This window comes from Thermobia domestica, chromosome 15 (genome assembly GCF_964235325.1).
Source record: "Thermobia domestica chromosome 15, izTheDome1.hap1.1, whole genome shotgun sequence".
Taxonomy (NCBI): Eukaryota; Metazoa; Arthropoda; class Insecta; order Zygentoma; family Lepismatidae; genus Thermobia; species Thermobia domestica.
The window spans coordinates 188,686,175-188,706,439 of NC_137468.1; the positions used below are offsets into that span (position 1 = coordinate 188,686,175).

The 20,265-nt window shown below is 37.3% G+C and overlaps 1 protein-coding gene across 10 annotated transcripts in view; it reads left to right on the forward strand.

Moving 5' to 3' along the window:
- The window catches only part of baz (par-3 family cell polarity regulator), a 477,788-nt gene that overhangs the window by 178,539 nt on the left and 278,984 nt on the right, over positions 1 to 20,265 (forward strand). For 7 of the 10 annotated variants that reach the window (XM_081740528.1, XM_081740531.1, XM_081740532.1 and 4 more), the window contains exon 1: positions 69 to 654. The exons of 1 other annotated variant lie outside the window; for it this stretch is intronic. In XM_081740528.1, the coding sequence (XP_081596654.1) occupies positions 460 to 654 (195 nt within the window). In that variant the 5' untranslated portion in view covers positions 69 to 459. Of the gene's footprint in view, positions 1 to 68; positions 655 to 20,265 lie in introns of those variants that run through there. 2 more of the 10 variants (XM_081740534.1, XM_081740535.1) reach the window with 1 other exon arrangement.

Here is a 20,265-nt window from a genome sequence, read left to right on the forward strand (position 1 = left end):
CGATATAATCTCAGCAGGAGTTGGAGAAGGTAAAAATCCAGCTGACAGTTGTGTTCGCTTTGGCCAAGTAGGCTGAGGCGCTCGAAGTGTGCCACTTGGTACTTTCACGGTGGTATCGATAACTAATCATAATAATTATAGCAGTGACTTCGAGTGCATGAAGTACAAGATGCAATCATAGTCTGTGGATTGGAAGCAGTGTTTTCTCCTGGTGAATGTGAATTGTGTATAATTTTATTTATTAGAAAAAAAGTGAATACTGGTAAACTGTACATTGCTTGAGGAATAATGTGAATTATTGATGAATTCGTTATTGGGAATTGTGTTTGTGCATACTTTCATGGAGTAATAAAATTATCCTTGGGATCTTTTGGTGGTGTGTGTTTTGTAATGTTAGTTTCGAGGATGTTATGAAAATTGTTCGCATAGTTTAGTGTTAGGTGCTGTTTGTTGTTTTTTATGACAATGTTTGACAGTTGCCAACCTGTGGGCCCGCGATGCTCCGATGTGGCGGAGAAATTGGCTCAGATTTTCGGTTGGAGACACACGTATCGTGTTGAGAAACTACAGCGTGCACTAGCAGACTCCGTAGCCAGAAATTATCATCATGATTTGCGCAAAGGACCTTCCTTGAAATATTCGCAGAAAGTGAAGGTAAGTCACAAAGTGAGATTTATTAGAAATTTAGTACAATCTTACAGCTAGGGCGGTCTAGTGTGAGTTCAGTTTCCTTTCCAATTACATTTTAGTCGAAACTGCTGGAAAATATCTGAGATTAGATTAAATATGTGTTTTTACCCGTGGCATGATCCTCTAATCCATCTCTCTTCCAGCCGAGGTAATGGGGTGGGCAACAGCGTATACTGTTGATCTTGCATAGTTGCGCACGTTTCATCTGTACCGATCCTGGTTCGAAGACCACATTAATAGTAGGTCCTGTCTCTCATATCCTCGGTGCTGAATAAGGAAATAAAGAACAAAAACTGAAATTCCAATACCCGTTTTGTCCCTTCAAAACTTGCTGTTGAATATGTGGGTCCGGGTTCGATTCCCGGTGGGAACACTCCATCGAAAAGGTATAACATCTTCTGAGTGAGTTTTTTTCTGTTTTCCTCATTCACACCAGGCAAATACCGAGATAGTACCTAACACAATAGTCCTAAGTTCTCTCCGATTCTCTCTGGTTCTTTCGTTCTCTCCGATTTCCCGGTCAATGTGATCGTCAAAGGACGTTTTCCCTTATGAAATTATATGTGACGGGCTAACATCAGTGGCGGTCTAACATCAGAAGGTAAAAAATGTGAGCCAGCAAGAATCCAAACTATTTTAGGTATATCATAAGTTTATAGTAAACTTTAAAATATGTATAAATAATAGCTTAAATTATTTTGGTTACTCAAAAAACTGGGGGGGGGGGCTAGACCCAGGCCCCGGGCTAGATCCGCCACTGACTAACATGGCCATCGATGCCGTAAGCCCAGGAATCTAATTCCTAATCCTAATCCTGCTGTTGAATGTTGCATAACAACTCATAGTAATATTTGGGAGTTTAAAATATTCAGGGACGTAATGGGACATATATGGCGCAGGCCTTATATATCCATGTCATATTTTTATGGTCCAACATATACTCACTCACCTTACATTTTCGAAAAAACGAGTTTATACGGTTGTGGGTATATGTTACATTTTTCAAAACGATCGAACGTATACATACGAAAATTTCTAAATGACGTCGCTAATATATAAGATGTTGGGCCACTTTCCTGACAGTTTCACAGGACCAGTTTCCCCAACGATTGAATTTTCATCAGAAAGTATGTATGTAAAATTAATTGCTGATATAAGCGGAACCGAATGAAAATTCTATCCGAAACTTCAGAAGCTAAAATCTCACAACAGAAGTAGGGATGAGCTTAAGATAAACCAAACTTTAGTGACGTAGGTGATAAGGCTGATCCATTCTTACGAGGATTAATTGCATTAATCGTGTGCGCACGCTAGATTATTGCTAGGCGCAGTCGTGCAGTCTGAGGGATTTGGCTGATGATCGTAATAAGGTGAAAGCCATGCTGGATTCGAATCCCGTTAAGAGAACGTTCATGTCTTCTGTGTTCAAGTTTATGGCTCTGTCGAGTCTAGTATGCATTGAAAGTGTCAGAAAGAGAGTAATGGAACTTAATAATAATAATAATAATAATAATAAGTGGTTAGCGTTCTTAATTCGCAATCAGGAAGCTTCCGTATTCAAAACTGGTGAGGGGCATCTTAACTTTTCTTACAAGTTTTCCACAGTGTCATCGTGCTCTGGACGGCTTCTTTTCATTATAAATTGGTATTCATAGACTATCTGGAAATCTGTGTGATATATGAATATATCTGGTACTTTGTCAAAATTTTCCTATCAAGCACACATTCGGAAATATTAATACGTACAGTGCAGATCAAACTGTTATTGATTTCAGATTTAAACTAATGTATCTCAATAATAACTATAAGATTTTAAATACCTTCCGTAGAAAGTTAGTGTATTAAATATTTTTGGTACTATAAGAAAAAGAAAACTTCGAGTTGTTCTCGAGTTCGTCAATTTTCATCGCATAGCTATCTTAAATGACAGTGTTTTCATAGTGTGGAGATTGGGGAGATATAACATTTGATAAAACTTTAATAGGGATGGAAACATATAAAATATTTGAATTGTGACACTGAGTATTGTTTAAGCGACAAATTGAACGAGCGTTTATCCGTGGTATTTTCAGCTACAATTTATCACACTTCCTATATCATAAATAATCGGCGTTCAGAATGGCATGACGAGAATTTAGATTGGGGGGTGAGGACTTTAGAACCCTAGAACGTCTCTGGTTACGCCGCCATACTTACATTCAAAATACATATTTTCCATTGTGGAAAAAAAAAATAGGAAAAAGGGGAAACAATCACGAAAAATATTCCATGTTCATTCAGATACCTGAAACTGTATTTCCAGGAGGATCAATTTTCAAAATTTTGGGGGAGTACCCTGATATGCCCGATAGTCTGAGTGGTATTCTGTATTCCTAGATCCCCGAGTCGTGAACTGTCAGAGGACTAATATTGCCGACGAGACGAGACGAGACGAGAAATAAGCTTCTTTCATATTTTGTAGGAGTCTCGCTTAGTCTCGATTCAAGGAATTCTTTCTCGTCTGGTCTTGATTCTCAAATAAGCAAATTCTCAAAGAAATTTCTCGTCTTGTCTCGATTTTTCTCGTCTCGTTTTGTACTTATGTACAGTCTGCAGCAAAAAAATCTGCAACAACCGACTTTGCCCAGCTTCGGTTTGCGACAAAATATAAGTGCGGATGGAATTGTGATTTGCCGTAGTAAAGCTGGAATGAATGAACTTAATGAGTGACAGAGAGAGAGAGAAAGAGAGTGAGTGAGTGACAGTGAGCGTGTTATGCTTGTATTTACAAAACTCAAACGACGGCAAAAAAAACATGATTTCAAAGTTTATTGTGAAACTACGACTAACAGGCCAGAGAATCGACATAACGTCTAAGTGGCACGAATTACGCCAGGAAAAACCTCGGCGTCCTGCCCTGGAAACTTATTTTGGAGCAAAAGAATTCGTCGTTTCACAATAAACTTACATGCCCATGTTGCAGATTTCTTTACTTAGGACTGTACAAAATATATGCTTTTTTAAACATGTAATTTAATGTAGAAGTTACCAGCTGATAGCTGGGTGTGGTACGACAAAACCATATTTATTATTGAAGGATATTCTGTAATGACTAGCGTATCTTTAAACGTTGATAAAGGCTTTTCATGGGGTCGCAGAGGTTCAGTGGTAGAGCGTTCACGTCCTCGGCGTGGGGTCCCTGGTTCGATCCCAGCTTGTGCCAAATGGGCTTCGTAGTGGAGTGTTTTTTTTTTTCGGGGTTGTTCCGTTTTCGCCCACTGTCTTCATTACCATTTCATTCATTTCTCACCATTACTGTATCATTTAGTCTACACGACATAAACGTGGTACATAAAGCTCAAAGATTTAAATTTAGAGGCTCTTCGTTGACTTCGCACAATAACTTTATCAAATTTTACTTTTTATACTAAGAATCATGTAACTTAAAACAGTGTTTGAGATCTAACACTTGCGTGGATTAAGGTTGCCACGAGACGAGAAATTTCTCGTCTTGCCTCGTGGGCGACATTAGAGGTCACTCCCCCTGATTTTGATAAACTGGCACCCTTGCCAGAAATTTATTTTCCACCACTACTCAAGTAAGTTGAACTAATGATGATATGAGACTGCTTACAGTGATGATTTAAGATGATTTTTTTTCAGGGGGGGGGGAGTTGGGACTGTCAGTACACAAGGGATTAAAGTAGAACTGCAAAAAATATAGGTAACACGCGTTGAGTACAGTTTCATTCCAGGACGCCTCCTGAAAGTCATCACTGACTACTTATTGTATGTAGCACCTAGCTATACGTGACGTGCTCCTGTAACTAATCCCGCTTTCTGGATGCGAGATAATATTATGGGGAAGGCTGTGGACGTTAATTTTACTTGATGGTCTGGGTATCTGTTAACTGCACCAGATAAAAGGTACGGTTGTTTAAAAAAATATAGTTATAATAAAAACAATCGCGCTTCATCTGAAAGTTTTCAAGAGAAAAAAGATTGGAACACAGAGCTAGACAGTCTGAAGAAACAAATTGCTTACTGAATCAGTGCTTTGATTACATAAATTAGGTACTTGTCATTGCATTGTATATTTACTAGAAAATTACATACAAACACTTTAATATTGTTCTTTGATGTGTAGTATTTCGAAAGGAAAAAAATGTGAACAAAAATAATGAGCATCATTGAATGATACCAAACATATATTCTGTCAGGAGGATTGAACCCCGATCTCCTGCGCAAAGAATGCAAACTAGTTTTTAGCCAAGGCATGGATATGAATACGATATCTTCTAAAGTTCTGTATGTTGATCGCGTACTACGTTTTCCTTTGAAGTATTTATGCTCAGTGCTTACTTTTTATTTTGAAAATTGAAAAAAAAGTATTTTGACCTCATAATGTGAAAAGAATGGAGGCTTTCGAAATGTAGGTGTGGAGAAGAATGGAGAGAGCTGGGTCAAACGAGAGATGAATGAGATGTCAAAAATAGCACGAGAGATAAGAACATTTCTAGATAATATTATCTAGATGAAAATAAACTGGTTGGGGGATTGGCCAGGAATGGACCAACGTACTACCTTTACGACCGTACGTACGTAAAGGTATGGTGGCAGGAGAAAGGGGGAGGGGAGAAAGACGTTACACTTGCTATATAGTGTTAAAACAAAAATCGTACGTGAAGACGAATAATTTAGCTGAAGACCTTGGTGCATGGAAATTTCTTAGTTGAGGCAAGCGATCTGCCAATAATGGCATATATTTATGATGGTGACTATAGGTATATAACCTGGACCATTGAGGGGGAAATAGAATCAACATGCAGTGTTTTTTGTGTGGAGGATTCGAATGAGCTAATATAGTTTGTAAACTTATCGAATAGTCATTGTGTGTTTCGCATAGTGATGTGGCTACGTAGAGCTACGTGATAGCAATAAGAAGCCATCAGAGAATTTGAAAAGAAATACGTTAAGCAAAACCGTTAAGAGACCTTAAAGAATGTATTCACCAGGCCAGCTAGCTGATCGTCATGTTCCAGTGAGTCCAGTACTCATATGATGTGTGAAAAATATCCATTATTAATGCATCTTATAAGCTAGCAAAGAAAGAAAAAATGAGTAAAAAATAAAGAAAAAAACTTTCTCGGAATTTCTTCTGTGGCTGAATGTGTAGATGGTGCAGTCTCAGACTCAATTTCTGGTTGGACGAAGATTTTTCGTTATTGGCGTAGCATTGTAAGGAAATTTTGATCCACTTTGGTAGGAATACGGGGTTTCAGTCTAGTAAACCATATATAATGACATTAGAAGACAATAGCTTGCCCACATATTACTCAGTTACAAATGCACCATATCATTAAAATGGATACTTAGGAAATTACTAGGTGGAATGAGAATTCAGGAGGAAACAGGAAAATCCTGTGGAAACACACGGACACAATATTGTCCACTACTTACATCGTCTGGGATCGAACCAGGGGCCCATCACACTGCTCTATTACTGTGCCACCGCGATGCACAGGAAGCTGAAGCAGATAATCAATAATACTTGAAGCTGAATTAGATAATTAGTGAAACTGAATGTATGTGGAATGAGAATATGAGAAAAAGCAGGAGAACCCTAAGGGACCCACGGGTACGATGTTGTTCACTTCAAACTCGCGTGCCCTGGGATCGGACCCCTCAGAACAGAGGTGAGAGGTCCACCATTGAGACCTCATGGCCCCGTGAGGACATTAGAATGCTTTCACGAGGGCAAAGGCTAAATTATAACAGATATATAAGTATGCGATGAAAATTGTCTTCTATTCTGAAGGGGGAAAAAGTAATACCTCCTCGGGACCTTTAGATTCCATTTTAATTTCCGAGCGGTCCCAGGTTCGATTCTCGGTGGGGACACTCGGTCGAAAAAGTTTAAAGCTTTTTCAGTGCAGACATCCTGAGTGACGTTTCCGTCATTCACCAGGCAAATGCCAGGATGGTACCGAACGTATAGGCCCTAGGCTGCTTCCTTCCTTTGCTTTCCTCGATAGTGTGACGTCATCCCTCGGATAGCGTGACGCGCTAACAAGGCGATAGATACCGAAAGCTCGGAAATCTAATTCCTAATCTTAATCCCTTTAATTTCCAAACCCTAGTGAGTGGCACACCCACCATTTTATTATTTTTTATTAATGTAAACGGATAGACTCTCTCTTTCGGAGTATTATCTCTTGAAACTTTTGAGAATTAATTGCATGTTTTAAAGGTGGTACGACGGTACTAAATATCGTTGAGAAATGTTCACATTATTTAGATTGTAAATTTCTTGTTTCCTTCTTAGAATTCTCAAGGATATTGTTTTTAGCTTTTTGTAAAAATATGTTATCTATACGACATAATGACTACAATTCAGTAAAAGGAAGGTTGATAACATTGGTCATATGAGGAAACTCTCCAACGGAGGCCAATCGTTTGGGTTGTCTTGTGACGTACAAATTCATTGTTAGATAGATAGTTTTCTTTTGCACTTAAACAGAAAATGCTTAGCGGGAACTTATATCTAACCTAAGTGATACAGGTAAAGAGCATAGTACAATTGCATGAAGACCTGCAACTATCAGGGGTGCACTCACGCGGGAGTCCGCTTGGTTCGGACCCCTTTGAAAATTTCGTAACTCGACACACTTTTTTTTTTTTGCCGGAGTGGCTCAGTGGTAGAGCGTTCATCTCTGGTGCATGGGGTCCTTGGTTCCTCCCAGCTCTCGCTAAGTGAATTTTGTGCTGGACAAACACCGTATGCGTGGGCTTTCTCGGGGCTCTCCCTCTTCTTCATTCCACCATTTTCCTTCATTTCTCATCATCACCGTCTTCTTTAGCCTAGCCGACATAACCTTGCGACATAAAACTTCAAGATTTCATTTCATTTTTTTCGACATACTATATTTGTACACTTCTTTGTAAAATTGATTGTTTAGCAGGGAAGTGATTGGTGGAGCATAGACATTTGACTTTACACTTGTTTTGCATTCTTTCTTATAAATTAATCTGGTTCTATAATTTTCTCTGATAACAGAAGTGGCAGCACGTAAACAATTGCATATTGTCTTTTCGGATGCAAACTAACACCGGTTCAATACTATATAGGAAAAGTGTCTTGTACTTGGACACCCCGAACTTTGGACCTCCAACAAAAATTTGTGGGTGCGTGCCTCTTGACTACTTGCTGACATTATGATACTACAGCAGCAAGTTCTGGAACAAACGATTTGCGAAAGAACTAAATAATACCCTTAATTAATTTCAGAGGTCCCGGAAATTTTGGTTATACTGATTTATTTATTTATTATTGTAGTCGTTTTAACGAGTTGTCGTGTTGTGTCGAAATTTTTAAGTGCTCGACGAGTATGATGTTTTATAGGGCATTCACATTTATGTCTTATAAGAAAATATGGAAACGATTATTAATTTGCTGGATAGCATTTTGCAGATATTACCTGGCGCAATTTGTAAGTCTTTGATAGTTCTTTGTCCTCAAGTTACTCCTTTTTTAAAAGCGGAAACATACATTATAGCTATTCCTTACATTTTGTAGTAGGTTTTACGTTTTTCAAGACGTTGTAACAGTTTAAATATTAATTTTTGCCTTATAATTTTTATTATTTAACAAAGTGCTAATCTAAAAGGTCAGCGTCCCTCTTTTACGTCCTATCAACAGAGACTAATGGTAAATATAACTGAACGATAATTCTTTAGAAGAATTGATGTATTTAAAATGTGAAAATAAACGGGAGGGAAGAACAGTGAGAAGTCACACAGGCGCGATGCTTACTACAAAATAGTATAACCTGGAGTCGAGCCAGTGACATGACACCTTCGTAACAAAGGAGAAGTTTTTAGCATTCAGTCACTGTTTTCTGTGAAAATATAAATGTGACCAAGAAAGTTCTGTCATCTTTTGTGGAGGTCTATGTTCCATTCGCCCTCACACCGTGAGCTGAATGCGAATGGAGATAAGGCGAAGGCCAGATGTTGATGTGGATATACCCAACATACTACCTGGTTGTGACAGTTCAATTACACCGTCAACTTGCGTAAGGACAGTGTGAACATAGGACCTCCACAGAGCGTCATAAGGGCGTGTAAGCTGTAGAAATTCAAAGTGGGGTTAAACGCCACTGTAGCGGGGCGGAACATATACCAGGCCTTTAGTGAGGGTGTTGTGACTACGCGTACAGTGCAGCAGTGGTTTAACAAGTTTGAGGACTGTGACGAAACACCCGAAGACGCACCACGTGACGGAAGACAAACACATGTACAAAATAAAGATCTTGAGGCAGCAATTGAGGCGAGCAGTGGCCAGACATGTGAGGAACTGGGAGTACAATTCAGTGTGAGTGGAGAAACCATTCGGCAGCACCTCCATCAACTTAGGAAGTACTACAAGTTGGGTCGATGAGTCCCACATGACTTGACTCCGGGCCAGAAGGCAATGCGAGCAGACACCTTGTGTTTCTTTGCTGTCTCGTCTGAGGAAGCAGCCATTTCTGGACAAGATGTTGACATGTGATGAGAAGTGGATTCTGTACGAAGCTCCACGGCACCGTCATCATTGGTTAGCATCCCATGAACCGGATCCAAAACAACCGAAACCAGCATTGCACCTGTAGAAGGTCCTCCTGTGTGTTTGGTGGATTACTTGTGGCATCGTTCATCGGAAACTGCTACCAGTTGGTCAGAGAATCAATGCAAAGTTGATCCGTGTTCAATAAAAACTCAAAAATTTGAATCACAAAGGGGTCTTCCTGTTAAAGAGCAATGCTAAGCCCCACGTGGCTGGGATGACCCGGGAGACTATTCTACGCCTTGGATGGGAAACACTATTGCATTTGCCATATTCCCCGGGCATTCCACCGTCCGATCATCGTCTATTCCATTCTTTGGAAATCACCTTAGAAGACGCCAGTTCAAATCCCCAGTAGTGGTGAGGTGTAAATGCACTTGATACCTTCTTCGCTTCATGGCCTACCAGTTTTACCGCGATGGAATCCATGACCTTCAGAACGTTGGCAGAAGGTCGTCGATGCTGATGGAGACTATTTGTGATCTTCCAGGTACGTCTTAAGTGACATATCGATATTGGAAAGTGGTGGGTGAAAAAGCGACAGAACTTTCTTGGTTATCTTTAAAAAGTATGTATAAAGTAAATGTAAATGTATAAAGGGTAAGGTAACCGTTGAAAGTAGGATATACATTTTGAGAGCAGCACTCAGATAGGGCTCATTACATGGTTCACTAACTGCAGTTTTTGCTTGTTATAATTTTTAAAAAGAACAGAATGTGCTTAACGGTTCTTCCTGCAACTCAGCTAAACTGAACGGAATGAGTTTTTTTCTTTTATTCTTGTAGAGTAATTGGTAATTGTACACTAACGAGGTATTCCCTGCTGAATTTGATGGAAGCTTCATGACCGGACAGCATATACATTAGAAGCACCATCTCTGCTTTGAGTGGTGTAACTGAGGCCAAGAGCATATCGTCATTACTACAGAAACCGTATGGGGTTTCGAGTGTTAATTTTGAGGAAATTGCATTCAAAGATGCACATCTCGCTGAATTGATCAGAGTTAGTTTTTATGCTTACAGTTTCTTTTTAAAATGTTTCTAAAAGACCTTTCTTTTTTGGATCAAAAGATCCAATATATTTCAGGTAAAAATTTTCTTGCAGGCCTTATATCTGGAGAACTACCTATAGTGTAGCCAAACCCAAACTATCACTTAACTTAATATGATGTGCTTATTCCCTAAAAATGAAAACTCGGTTTAGGGGCCATTCAAAAATTTTGTGGCCCCTAATGCAATAATATAGTTACTGTCCAAGGTCGCAATCTTTTGATGCATTTTTTTTTTATCATTGCTAAAATTCTTGGCCAAGATCGCAATCTTTTGATCCATTTTTTAAAATCATCTCTCAAATTCTTGTTAACTTTATCTTTTGTATGGTGTAAAGCAGGGTTTCTCAACCTGAGGGTCGCGAAAATAAACAGAAGATTTATATATATAATTAGAATCTAATACCGGAAAATATTTTTTTTAATGTTATGTTGAATTTTGTTCTGATAAGCATATTTTTATTTTTATACATACTGTAAAGAAAAATAAGTGTATTGAACATTTTCAACAGGTGCAGAGTTGTTTAAAAATCAATTTAAATTAAAGAGGTGCGATATGAATCTAATGAGAACTGCATATTGAAATACCAGAAAAGTACAAATGTAAAATAAAACCTGTATATTAAAATACAATTAAAATTGAAAGCTAATGAGTTACCTGACACTGAGTATGGTGTGATTTCATTAGTGAGCAATGTCCGGTTCAATCTTTGTGACGCGCATTATTAAGTCATTTAAAATACTCAGTAACTTTTCTAACAACTGTCCAAGTTTTTTAAACAAAATTTACAAACAACTTTATTTTTTTATCATGTGACCCACAATTTAAGGGAATTGGGTCATTCCATGTCAGATCACCTAATTTTAAAAGATGACCGTGCTTCAATGTCTCAGATTCTCTTAATTTTTTTCTATATATTAATACCAATCACATTATGCTAAATTAATTTTTTCCGATTTTTTGATGAGAAGTGGGCCGGGGGAGAAATTTAAAAAAAATGTGAATTTTGCTTCAATTTCACTTTCCGGCACTCAGCATCATGGAACTAAAATTACCATAACTTCTTTATTTTTGAAGTTATTGGACTCATCCAGATGTCAAATGAAAGCTTACGTTTTGCTCTTTCAGTAGATCCCAAGTAACCTTGCAAAACGTTACACTATCAAACATTAAGGGACATACAAAGCAAATTTTATTGTTTTTTACAAATTGTGCCGTTGCTGAAAAGTTAGAACTATGAAACTGTTGAAACTTTTTTTGTACATTCATCTTAACACGTACATGGTATGGTTATATAATAAAGAGGGTTTTTTTTTTGTATTTTTGTAATTATTATTTTTTATGTACAGAAATTACAGTTTTAAGTTTTGTTACAAATTGTGTCATTGCTCGTAAGTTACAACTATGAAACTTTTGAAACTTTTTAAATAGAATTATCTTAGTACATAAATGATATAGATAAAAAGTAAAAATTGTGCTTTTGGTATTTGTTTTTTATTTTACGTGTACGAAAATATACAGTTTTCAGTTTTGTTACAAATTGTATCATTGCTCATAAGTTACAACTATGACACTCTTGAAGTTTCTTTTTATAGAATCATTTTATCACATACATGATATGGTTAAAAAATAAAAAGGATGCTTTTGGTATTTTTGCAATTATTATTATTTGTTTTAAATGTACAAAAATATACAGATTTACTGTTAACAGATTATGCCTTTCCTCTGAAGTAATGATGGCCAGAACTGAAATTTTTACTTTCCGGATTCCGTGAAAAGAAATAATGAAATGTAACTTACCAAAATAATATATAATGTTATTCTACACCCGAAAATACGAATTGGAAGTAGTTTCAGTGATGCCATCCATGGAAATTACAATGTGACCAAATTTGAATTACCCAAAAATCTAGGTTAAGGCAGCGACTAGAAAAATGAACTCAGCGGTAATTGATGACTTATGTTGTCTATGTTCCTTGTTAACTATGTTTTAAATAATATTTGTATTTATTTTTTAATAACTTACATAAGTTATTACAAAGTAAATAAGTCATTACAAAATAAATACTACGGAGTAAAGTGTATAAACTGTATAAATAATCGAAACTAACTGATGTTAGTACCGAATCCATAGTTCTCGAGAGTCGCTAAGATGAACAGTGTAGGGATGGTATCGAGACGAGACGAGACGAGACTTCGTACAGTCTCGGTCTCGTCTCGGTTTAAAAATAGCTGTCTCGGTCTCGTCTCGAGTCAAAAATCGCCGCCTCGGTCTCGTCTCGGTCAACAAATGCTTGTCTCGGTCTCGGTCTCGAGGGCCAAATCTCGGTCTCGTCTCGAAAGTCTCGAAATAAATAGGTGAAATTAAAATTGTAAAAGTATTATTATTGTAAAGTCTGTCGTTTCTGCTTCTTATTTTTGGCCTTATTCTTGACTTAGAATTATAGTATGGTGTACTTCTTCAGAGCTAATTTGCTAGCGCTGATGCCTTCCATGCGTGTGTTCCAGTTTCACCCTACTTTACCTAGTAAATTTATACAGTATATATTAATACAGTAGTATACAGCATATATATATCTGAACATTAGTGATAGACTATGTTAAGTCACTTTTTGATCGAATTGAGTTAGAATACTTTTTTTAAATAGACTTTGTTCTTTCTCGTGTGTAATAATGTAAGTCTAAAGCCATCTTACTACTTTGTTACTACTTAGTATAGTTCGAAAAACAGTATTATAGATCTTAGTTAAGGAACCGGCTTTTCGCTTCTCCTGTAAAATTACGAAATTATGACTTGGTTTAGTTTACCTCTGAGGTCTCGACATAAAATCATCACCATCATCATAATCAAGCATTAAGGTAAACGCACCGGATTTCGACAGGTTAAGGACCTTTTTCAAAATCAATTGCCTATTGTGGCCATAATATTGGTCGGTGTTGGCCTACTTTTTTCCTTGAAATGTACAGTCTCTACTAATACTAAAAGTCACTTCAAGGCTCAATTGCTAATGTTAATTTTTTTTTATGAAACTGGAACTCGCCAATGGAACCCGAATTCGACACACTTCACCTGGTTTCCACAGTTGCGGTATCTGAATTCGACACCTTCAATTATATCCATGTAAAACATTAAGTCGGCATTATTAGTAGTAGTAATCTCTTCTCAGCTTCAAATATTGTTTTATTATTATGCAGAAATTATCAGACGGGCAAAAGAACACAACTTAAATTTTCTGAACTGAGTAGTTACTTCGATGATCTTCAATTCGACATGCAAGAACCTGATTTCGACATTCCATATCGAACTGAGGTTACAACTATCGGAGAATTATGCAACAAATAGCTTTATGAAAAACTTTGAACATACTTGTACGTTTAGATATTCAGCTAAAATTATATTTGTACTACTGAGCATGAATTCGACAACCTTGTCGAAATCCGGTTCACGTTACAAATAAAGGCTCGTGTTTTCGACAACCCCCCGTTCATGTTAGCTACATCACAACCTTTGTCCTCACAGAAGAAAACAAAACGCACTGATTGAAACTCCTTTACAACATTAAAGTACCACTATTTGTTTGAAGCAAACCTAACTTTAATAAAAGTCTCACGAAAATAACCTGCCGTCTTATGATTATCTTAAGATTATGTGTTTTTTCTCGAAAAGTGTATCACACACACAACAATGTACTTCTTTTCTCCATGCGTATGACTCATCTACTGAAACCGCACTTTTGACACGAGAAAAGACACTCCCATAATGTTGCCACTTCTATTCACGATCGCAGGGATGACATCTTACGCTTATTTCACAACATTTAAGCACAGGTATGTCGAATTCGGGTGCCTGTCGAATTCAGGCGCGTTTACCTTATCAATTCACTGCTGGATGAAGTCTTCCCAAGTTTTCTCTACAACTATCTACCTAGGGTAATTCTTTTCCAGGTTACTCGCAAGAGGTTCCTGATTTTGTCACAATTTCTTGTATGCGGACATTTCCTAGGCTGTTTTTGTCACGAGATATCCAATCTAAAATTGTTTTCGTCTAACGATCATAATTTCGTCTTGCAATATGTCCATCACATTTTCCGGTCTATTTTAAACATTATTTCATTAGTACCAGTCATTAGTTGCCAAATAATTCATTTCTATATATTTGGGCTACAAATAGTTCATATCCTCTACTTTTGGAGCACAGACACGCTACTTTTTGATCTTCGGATCTGGCAACACTGACTCAATTAATTAAATCAACACAATGTAAGAACCCCCATTTGCTGTAATGGCTAGTACGCTTGATTTTGGTTCGCATGGTCCCGAGTTCGATTTCCGATGGCGGTAATGTTCAACGACCGAAGTTTTTCGGATTCCACTATGATCAGTAACTCCACGTCTCCTTTAGCCGCCCTAGCATAATCGTGAGACGTTAAACTAAAACAAAACAAACCAAAAATCAACACAGTGTGTATTACTAACTGTAAGTCTTTGAATAATTGCATATAGCTATATGGTATGGATCGAGTTTGAGGTGGTCGGTGGTCAAACTATAACAAATGAAATGCAGTTAGGGTGTAATTAAAATTTTAATAAAGCAGTGTTTTAATCTAAAAAAAAAAAAAAAAAATACACCAGGCCTAAGGCTTAGGGAGAACAACTAGTGCTACTGAAAAGTTGTCAGTTACGTTAAATTTCAGTTACAATTTGCTTTTACATGTATTGCTGGAACGAAAACTCTGACATTAACATTATAAGTAGCCCAAAGACTATGAAAAACATTGTGTTTTGAAAAGAGGCTCATCGTACTCATAAAACAAATTACGAGTAATTTTAAAATATTTTGCATTTTAGCTACGTTATTTGCACTATATTTATAATAATATTTAGCAATTTATTTAAGTTCGAAACATTGCTTAAAATAATGTAACTGCGACTTGTAATTAAAACTACTGAACACTAATGTTATAATGTTCCTGCCATTTGAGTTATTAGAGATCTCCAAAATGTTGATGTTAGTGATATGTATTGTCCTTTGTTACACTGAATAATATATGTGCTTTTGTGGTTTAATATCTAAATTAGAAATATGTAGAGCTCTTTCGTGGCTAAGCAGTTAGCCTATGGCGTGAGAGACCCGGGTTAGATTCCCGGCGGGAGCTCATGTAGTTTAGATTCAACGTTAATCAGTAGGTTCAGTCTCATATAACCTCGCTGCTGAAAGAGGCGTTAAACTCAATTAAAAAATGAAATGAAATTTTTGAGTTTTACGTCCCACGGTTATGCCAGTTAGGCTAAAGGAGACTGTGATGATGAGAGATGAATGAAATGGTGGGAGGAAACGGGAGAACCCCGAGAAAACCCACGCACTAAACTAAATTAACTGAACAGAAATATGTAATATCAAACGTAGTGCAATTTGAGAAATTACAACATTATGTTGCGTTGGCAACATTGCTTGTTTATCTAGTGGTATTGCAGAGTATCTAGAAGAATTTCCCCTTCCATATTTCACACAGCATGTTAAAAAAGTTCAGCATTTTTAATATATATGACTATTATATATAACTAGATGAAACATCCATTTTTCGCATGGGACCAGTATTTGGAAGTCAAGGCCTGTGGGAGTATCACTATCTCAGCAACCGCGAAAACTATGTATTTGACACTAATATCGATCATTTTGTATTATTTTTACATGTCTCGGTACCCCCTCCCCAGCAGGTGAACCCCGGCCCGCATGCACTGGTAGCTGAATTTGAAAGTCATCGCTAATGGAAGTGACACCATTGATCTCAGCGACCGCAAAAACTATACATTTGACGCTAATATCGGCCATTTTGGATTACTTTTACATGTCTCGATATCCCTCCTGTGAACTCCAGCCCGCAGCTGAATGGGATGAATTTGGAGGTTAATGCGATCGGAGTTTCACCATTGAACTCAGAAAACGCGAAAACTATTTGACACTAATATCAATCATTTTGTATTATTTTTACGTCTCGGTACTCCCCTCCCCCGCAAGTGAACCCCGGCCCGCATGCACTGGTAGCTGACTTTGAAAGTAATCGTTAATGGAAGTATCATCATTGATCTCAGCGACTGCGAAACTATGTATTCGACACTAATATCGGTCATTTTCTACTACTTTTACATGTCCCGGTAAACGCCCCTCCTGATTCAAAATTAAAAAAAAAAAAGCTTCTTCTTAGTCTGAGGCCTGGGACATGATACTTGTCACCCAAATTTCGTAACTCTTGGACTCTCGTCTGCTCCCCAGGCCGCACACAGGCAATCAGAAAGACAGACACACAGACAAACAAACTCTTCCTTTTACTTATATTAGATATGATATACAGGCGAGGACGCTCAGCTATACATTGTATAAAATGGGCTTCAATCCTACTTCTTTCTTTACACTGGATAAAATGTTAAACTTGGTTTAGCCTCTCCCTCGATCATATCCTGGATCTGCGTGTATATATAATATGTTGAGAGAGGGAGAGAGAGAGACAGAGATGACTATACACATCTGTAGTGGAGAGGCTTGAGAACGAGTAAGAAATATTTGCGTTGTACGTGCAATGCGAAAAAATAACAAATCTATTTCGGGAGGGGCTTCAATCCGATAGCCATCCCCTAAATACGCCACTGAACATTAGTCAACTGTTCCCATATTACCTAATACAGCAACGAAAGAAATTTTGACTAAAGGTCAATCTTAATAGTTGTCTATATCAATATTCGAGACGAGACCGAGACTTTCGAGACTGACCTAAGTCTCGTCTCGGTCTCGTCTCGATTTATAGAGCTTGATCTCGGTCTCGGTCTCGTCTCGGTAGATAAAAGGCCGTCTCGGTCTCGTCTCGGTATATAAAAGGCCGTCTCGGTCTCGGTACCATCCCTAGAACAGTGGCACCCTCGATGCTGTCTTAAGTTCAAGCTCATACCTCCCTCATAATAGGCGTGAGGGAAGGGTGAAAAGGCGTGAAAAATGAATGAAATGTCCTAAATAACCGAAATTTGTGTTACTGAAACTTTAGTTTTCAGGGTCGGTAAACTGATTAGTGACAGTTCTCATGACATTTAAGCCCAAGTTTTTTTTTTTTTTTTTTTTTTTTTTCAAGAGCGTGCCTATGGGCTGGCCTGGTCAACTTCGCTCTTAGTTATTTATTTTACTCAGTTCTTTGCATTTGACAGGGACTTTGTTATATAGTTTCTAACATGGGTAACGCCAAAGGCGTTACTCTTCCTTATTAATTGAGCTCAGTTCCTTATTTCTAAATATTATGCATAATCAGTGTGTTTCCCGTGCAATGCCTGGTACTTCAGTTAGTTACAAACAAAACTGATCGTAAATGCAGTGCGTGCTTATAAAAGTTTCCTAAGAAAAAACGCAACCACTGTATGACGCTTTCTTCCGCTATAGGGAAACTTATCGAAATCTATTAACGCATTATACTTTCAGACATGTTATAACTCTGCTTACAATTTTTCTTTGAGTTTAACATCTCATGATAATGCCGTTAAGGCTAAGGGAGACTGTTGACTATTAAGGTAAGTGAACGATGATGGAATAATTGGTGGAATGAGAGTGTGGAAGGAAACGGGAATACGTTGTCCATCAGAAACTTACTTGGCCAGAGATCGAACCAGGGACTCCATTAACCAGAAGTAAGTACTCTGCCACTGTTCCACGTACAGAAGGGTATAACTGTGGGAAGTATGATTTTCTGATGAGTGGTCCGTATACGGGTGCAATAGAATGAACTGTTCGTTCTACTAAGGGGTTAAATTGGAAACGAACAGAACGTCTTGGATTGAGTTTTTGACCCTCATGGGCGGCGATTAGGGTGGGAGGGGCAAAGAGGAGCAGTTGCCCCCGCACTGTTTTGAAGTAACCCATTAGTGTATATAGTATCATTTGGAAATGTAAAGTTTTTGTGTGTATTACTAGTTCATAGAGAAAATGGTGGTGCTGTATAATATTTGCCGTGGCTTGGGTACGTATTGGTTGTCTTCCTGTGGAGTAGAGAAAACTACAGGAATTGCGTTTTAATTGCCACAAAAAATAACCCCAAAATTAACCTATTGGAGCACAAAAATTGCAGCATATTTTCACTTCTTACAAGGGCTCAATATGTTAGTCAGCTGCTTTGTAACTAATTGAGAGAGCATTTCGCAAAACAAGAAAAATATTTCACAGTTATTCTTTAATTCCGCAAAAATTAACAGTTCCTAAAATGTCTTTTCTTCCTTCTAAAATAACGAATATTGATTAAAAAGAGAGTAATATGAAACAACTTCTATCTTTTCGATTGTTTTGTAGTGTAATATACGAGTGAAGTAGTGTTTATGGGTGTACGTGTGTGTATATACAATTATATTTAGTGAATTCAACATAATTCTAGGTTTTAGTATTATTTTGTATAAATGGAGTGTGGAATGATTCTAAGTATTGTGTTTTGACGTGTTCAAAGACAGTGAAAACTGCACCTAATGGCAACGAACATGTTTCGGGAAGTTGCAAAAGCAAATATTTTTTTAAATATCGTAGCATATGCTTGTAGTATTTACTGCGTTTCATTTTCAAGAGTAATAAAATTAAGTTGTTCGTTAATCCCAGTTTCAATATCACTTTTGCGAAACAAGCATCATTATTCATTAGTATGATTAATATTATCCTTTCTATGTATTTGTTTTGCAAATTTGTTATTCAATAATCGGATCACACAATTTTCCAGATAGAATTTTAAGATGTTCGTGAGCAAGGAATCAAATGTCTTCTTACACTTTCGTTGTTTAAGAGTACAGAGGAGTAGTACCTACACGCGTTGCTCTTGTCAATTTACTTAATAAAATATGAAATACGATATATGGTATTTTAACTTAAAAATAGTATCCTATTAATTATACAACCTTTCGTCAAACAAAGTGTTAGAAACAATCAGAAAAACTAACATTTATACAAATATTCAGATCATGTCTTGCCCCTCACTTTTGACGTCCAACCGCCGCCACTGCCTACAACTAACAAAAAGTCGAGTAGTTCCCAGTCTAACGTACCAGTCAATGGCGTACGCAGTTCTCATGGATGGAGGGTCCAACTCTTACCTTCATATAATATCTTGTTCAAGAAGGGTGGTTAAACCTCCAGAAATCCTTGCCTACGCCACTAGTATCGATAAGTCGAAACATGACCATAATTCGGAAACTCAAATCAATTAACTTTTCGTTTAAGTCTTAACACGGCATAATTAGGAAACTTGCAGTGTATTAACTTTACTAATACCTCTAGGACTAGAATTGCGGTAACTTATTCCACGAAGAATGGTTAAACTTGAAGTCAGTACAAATCTTTTCCTCAAACCCTTATTCAAGGTTTATTAATGAGATACTCAATGAAAAAGAAACAATAAAGGAATGTGCTTCCGTGTTTATAATAAAAAATGTTCACTATACTTCAACAAGTTTATTAATATGCAAGTGCCGACCTTGGTAAGCTAACGAAGATATTATACTTGCACTAAAATTAATAAACAAATTAAACATTTCTTGACGTGGATTCTTGTGAATTTGTTTTTTGTTATTAAAAGCCTTGAAGTTGTTGCTTTTTTTTAAATGTGTTAGTCAACTTGAATTTATCTTTCGTGTTAGCGGAGTCTCTTCACAAATTCATTTTCAGGGACAGTGGCGTACACAATATCATCAAGGGGGGTTTGTTAAATAATCCAATATTTCTCTTACTTTTTTTATTTATTTATTTTGGAACCTCCTAAGTTCTACCGTCAGAGTAAAATGATAAAGAACATCCCAGGCCCGAACCTAATCTATGTTGAAAATTCGATCGAGATGCGTCGGATGGTTCAAGAATTAAGTCACAAACATAGCCTAGTCACTTTTATTTACCGGGTATATATAGATTTAATAATGCTTTCTGATTTTTAA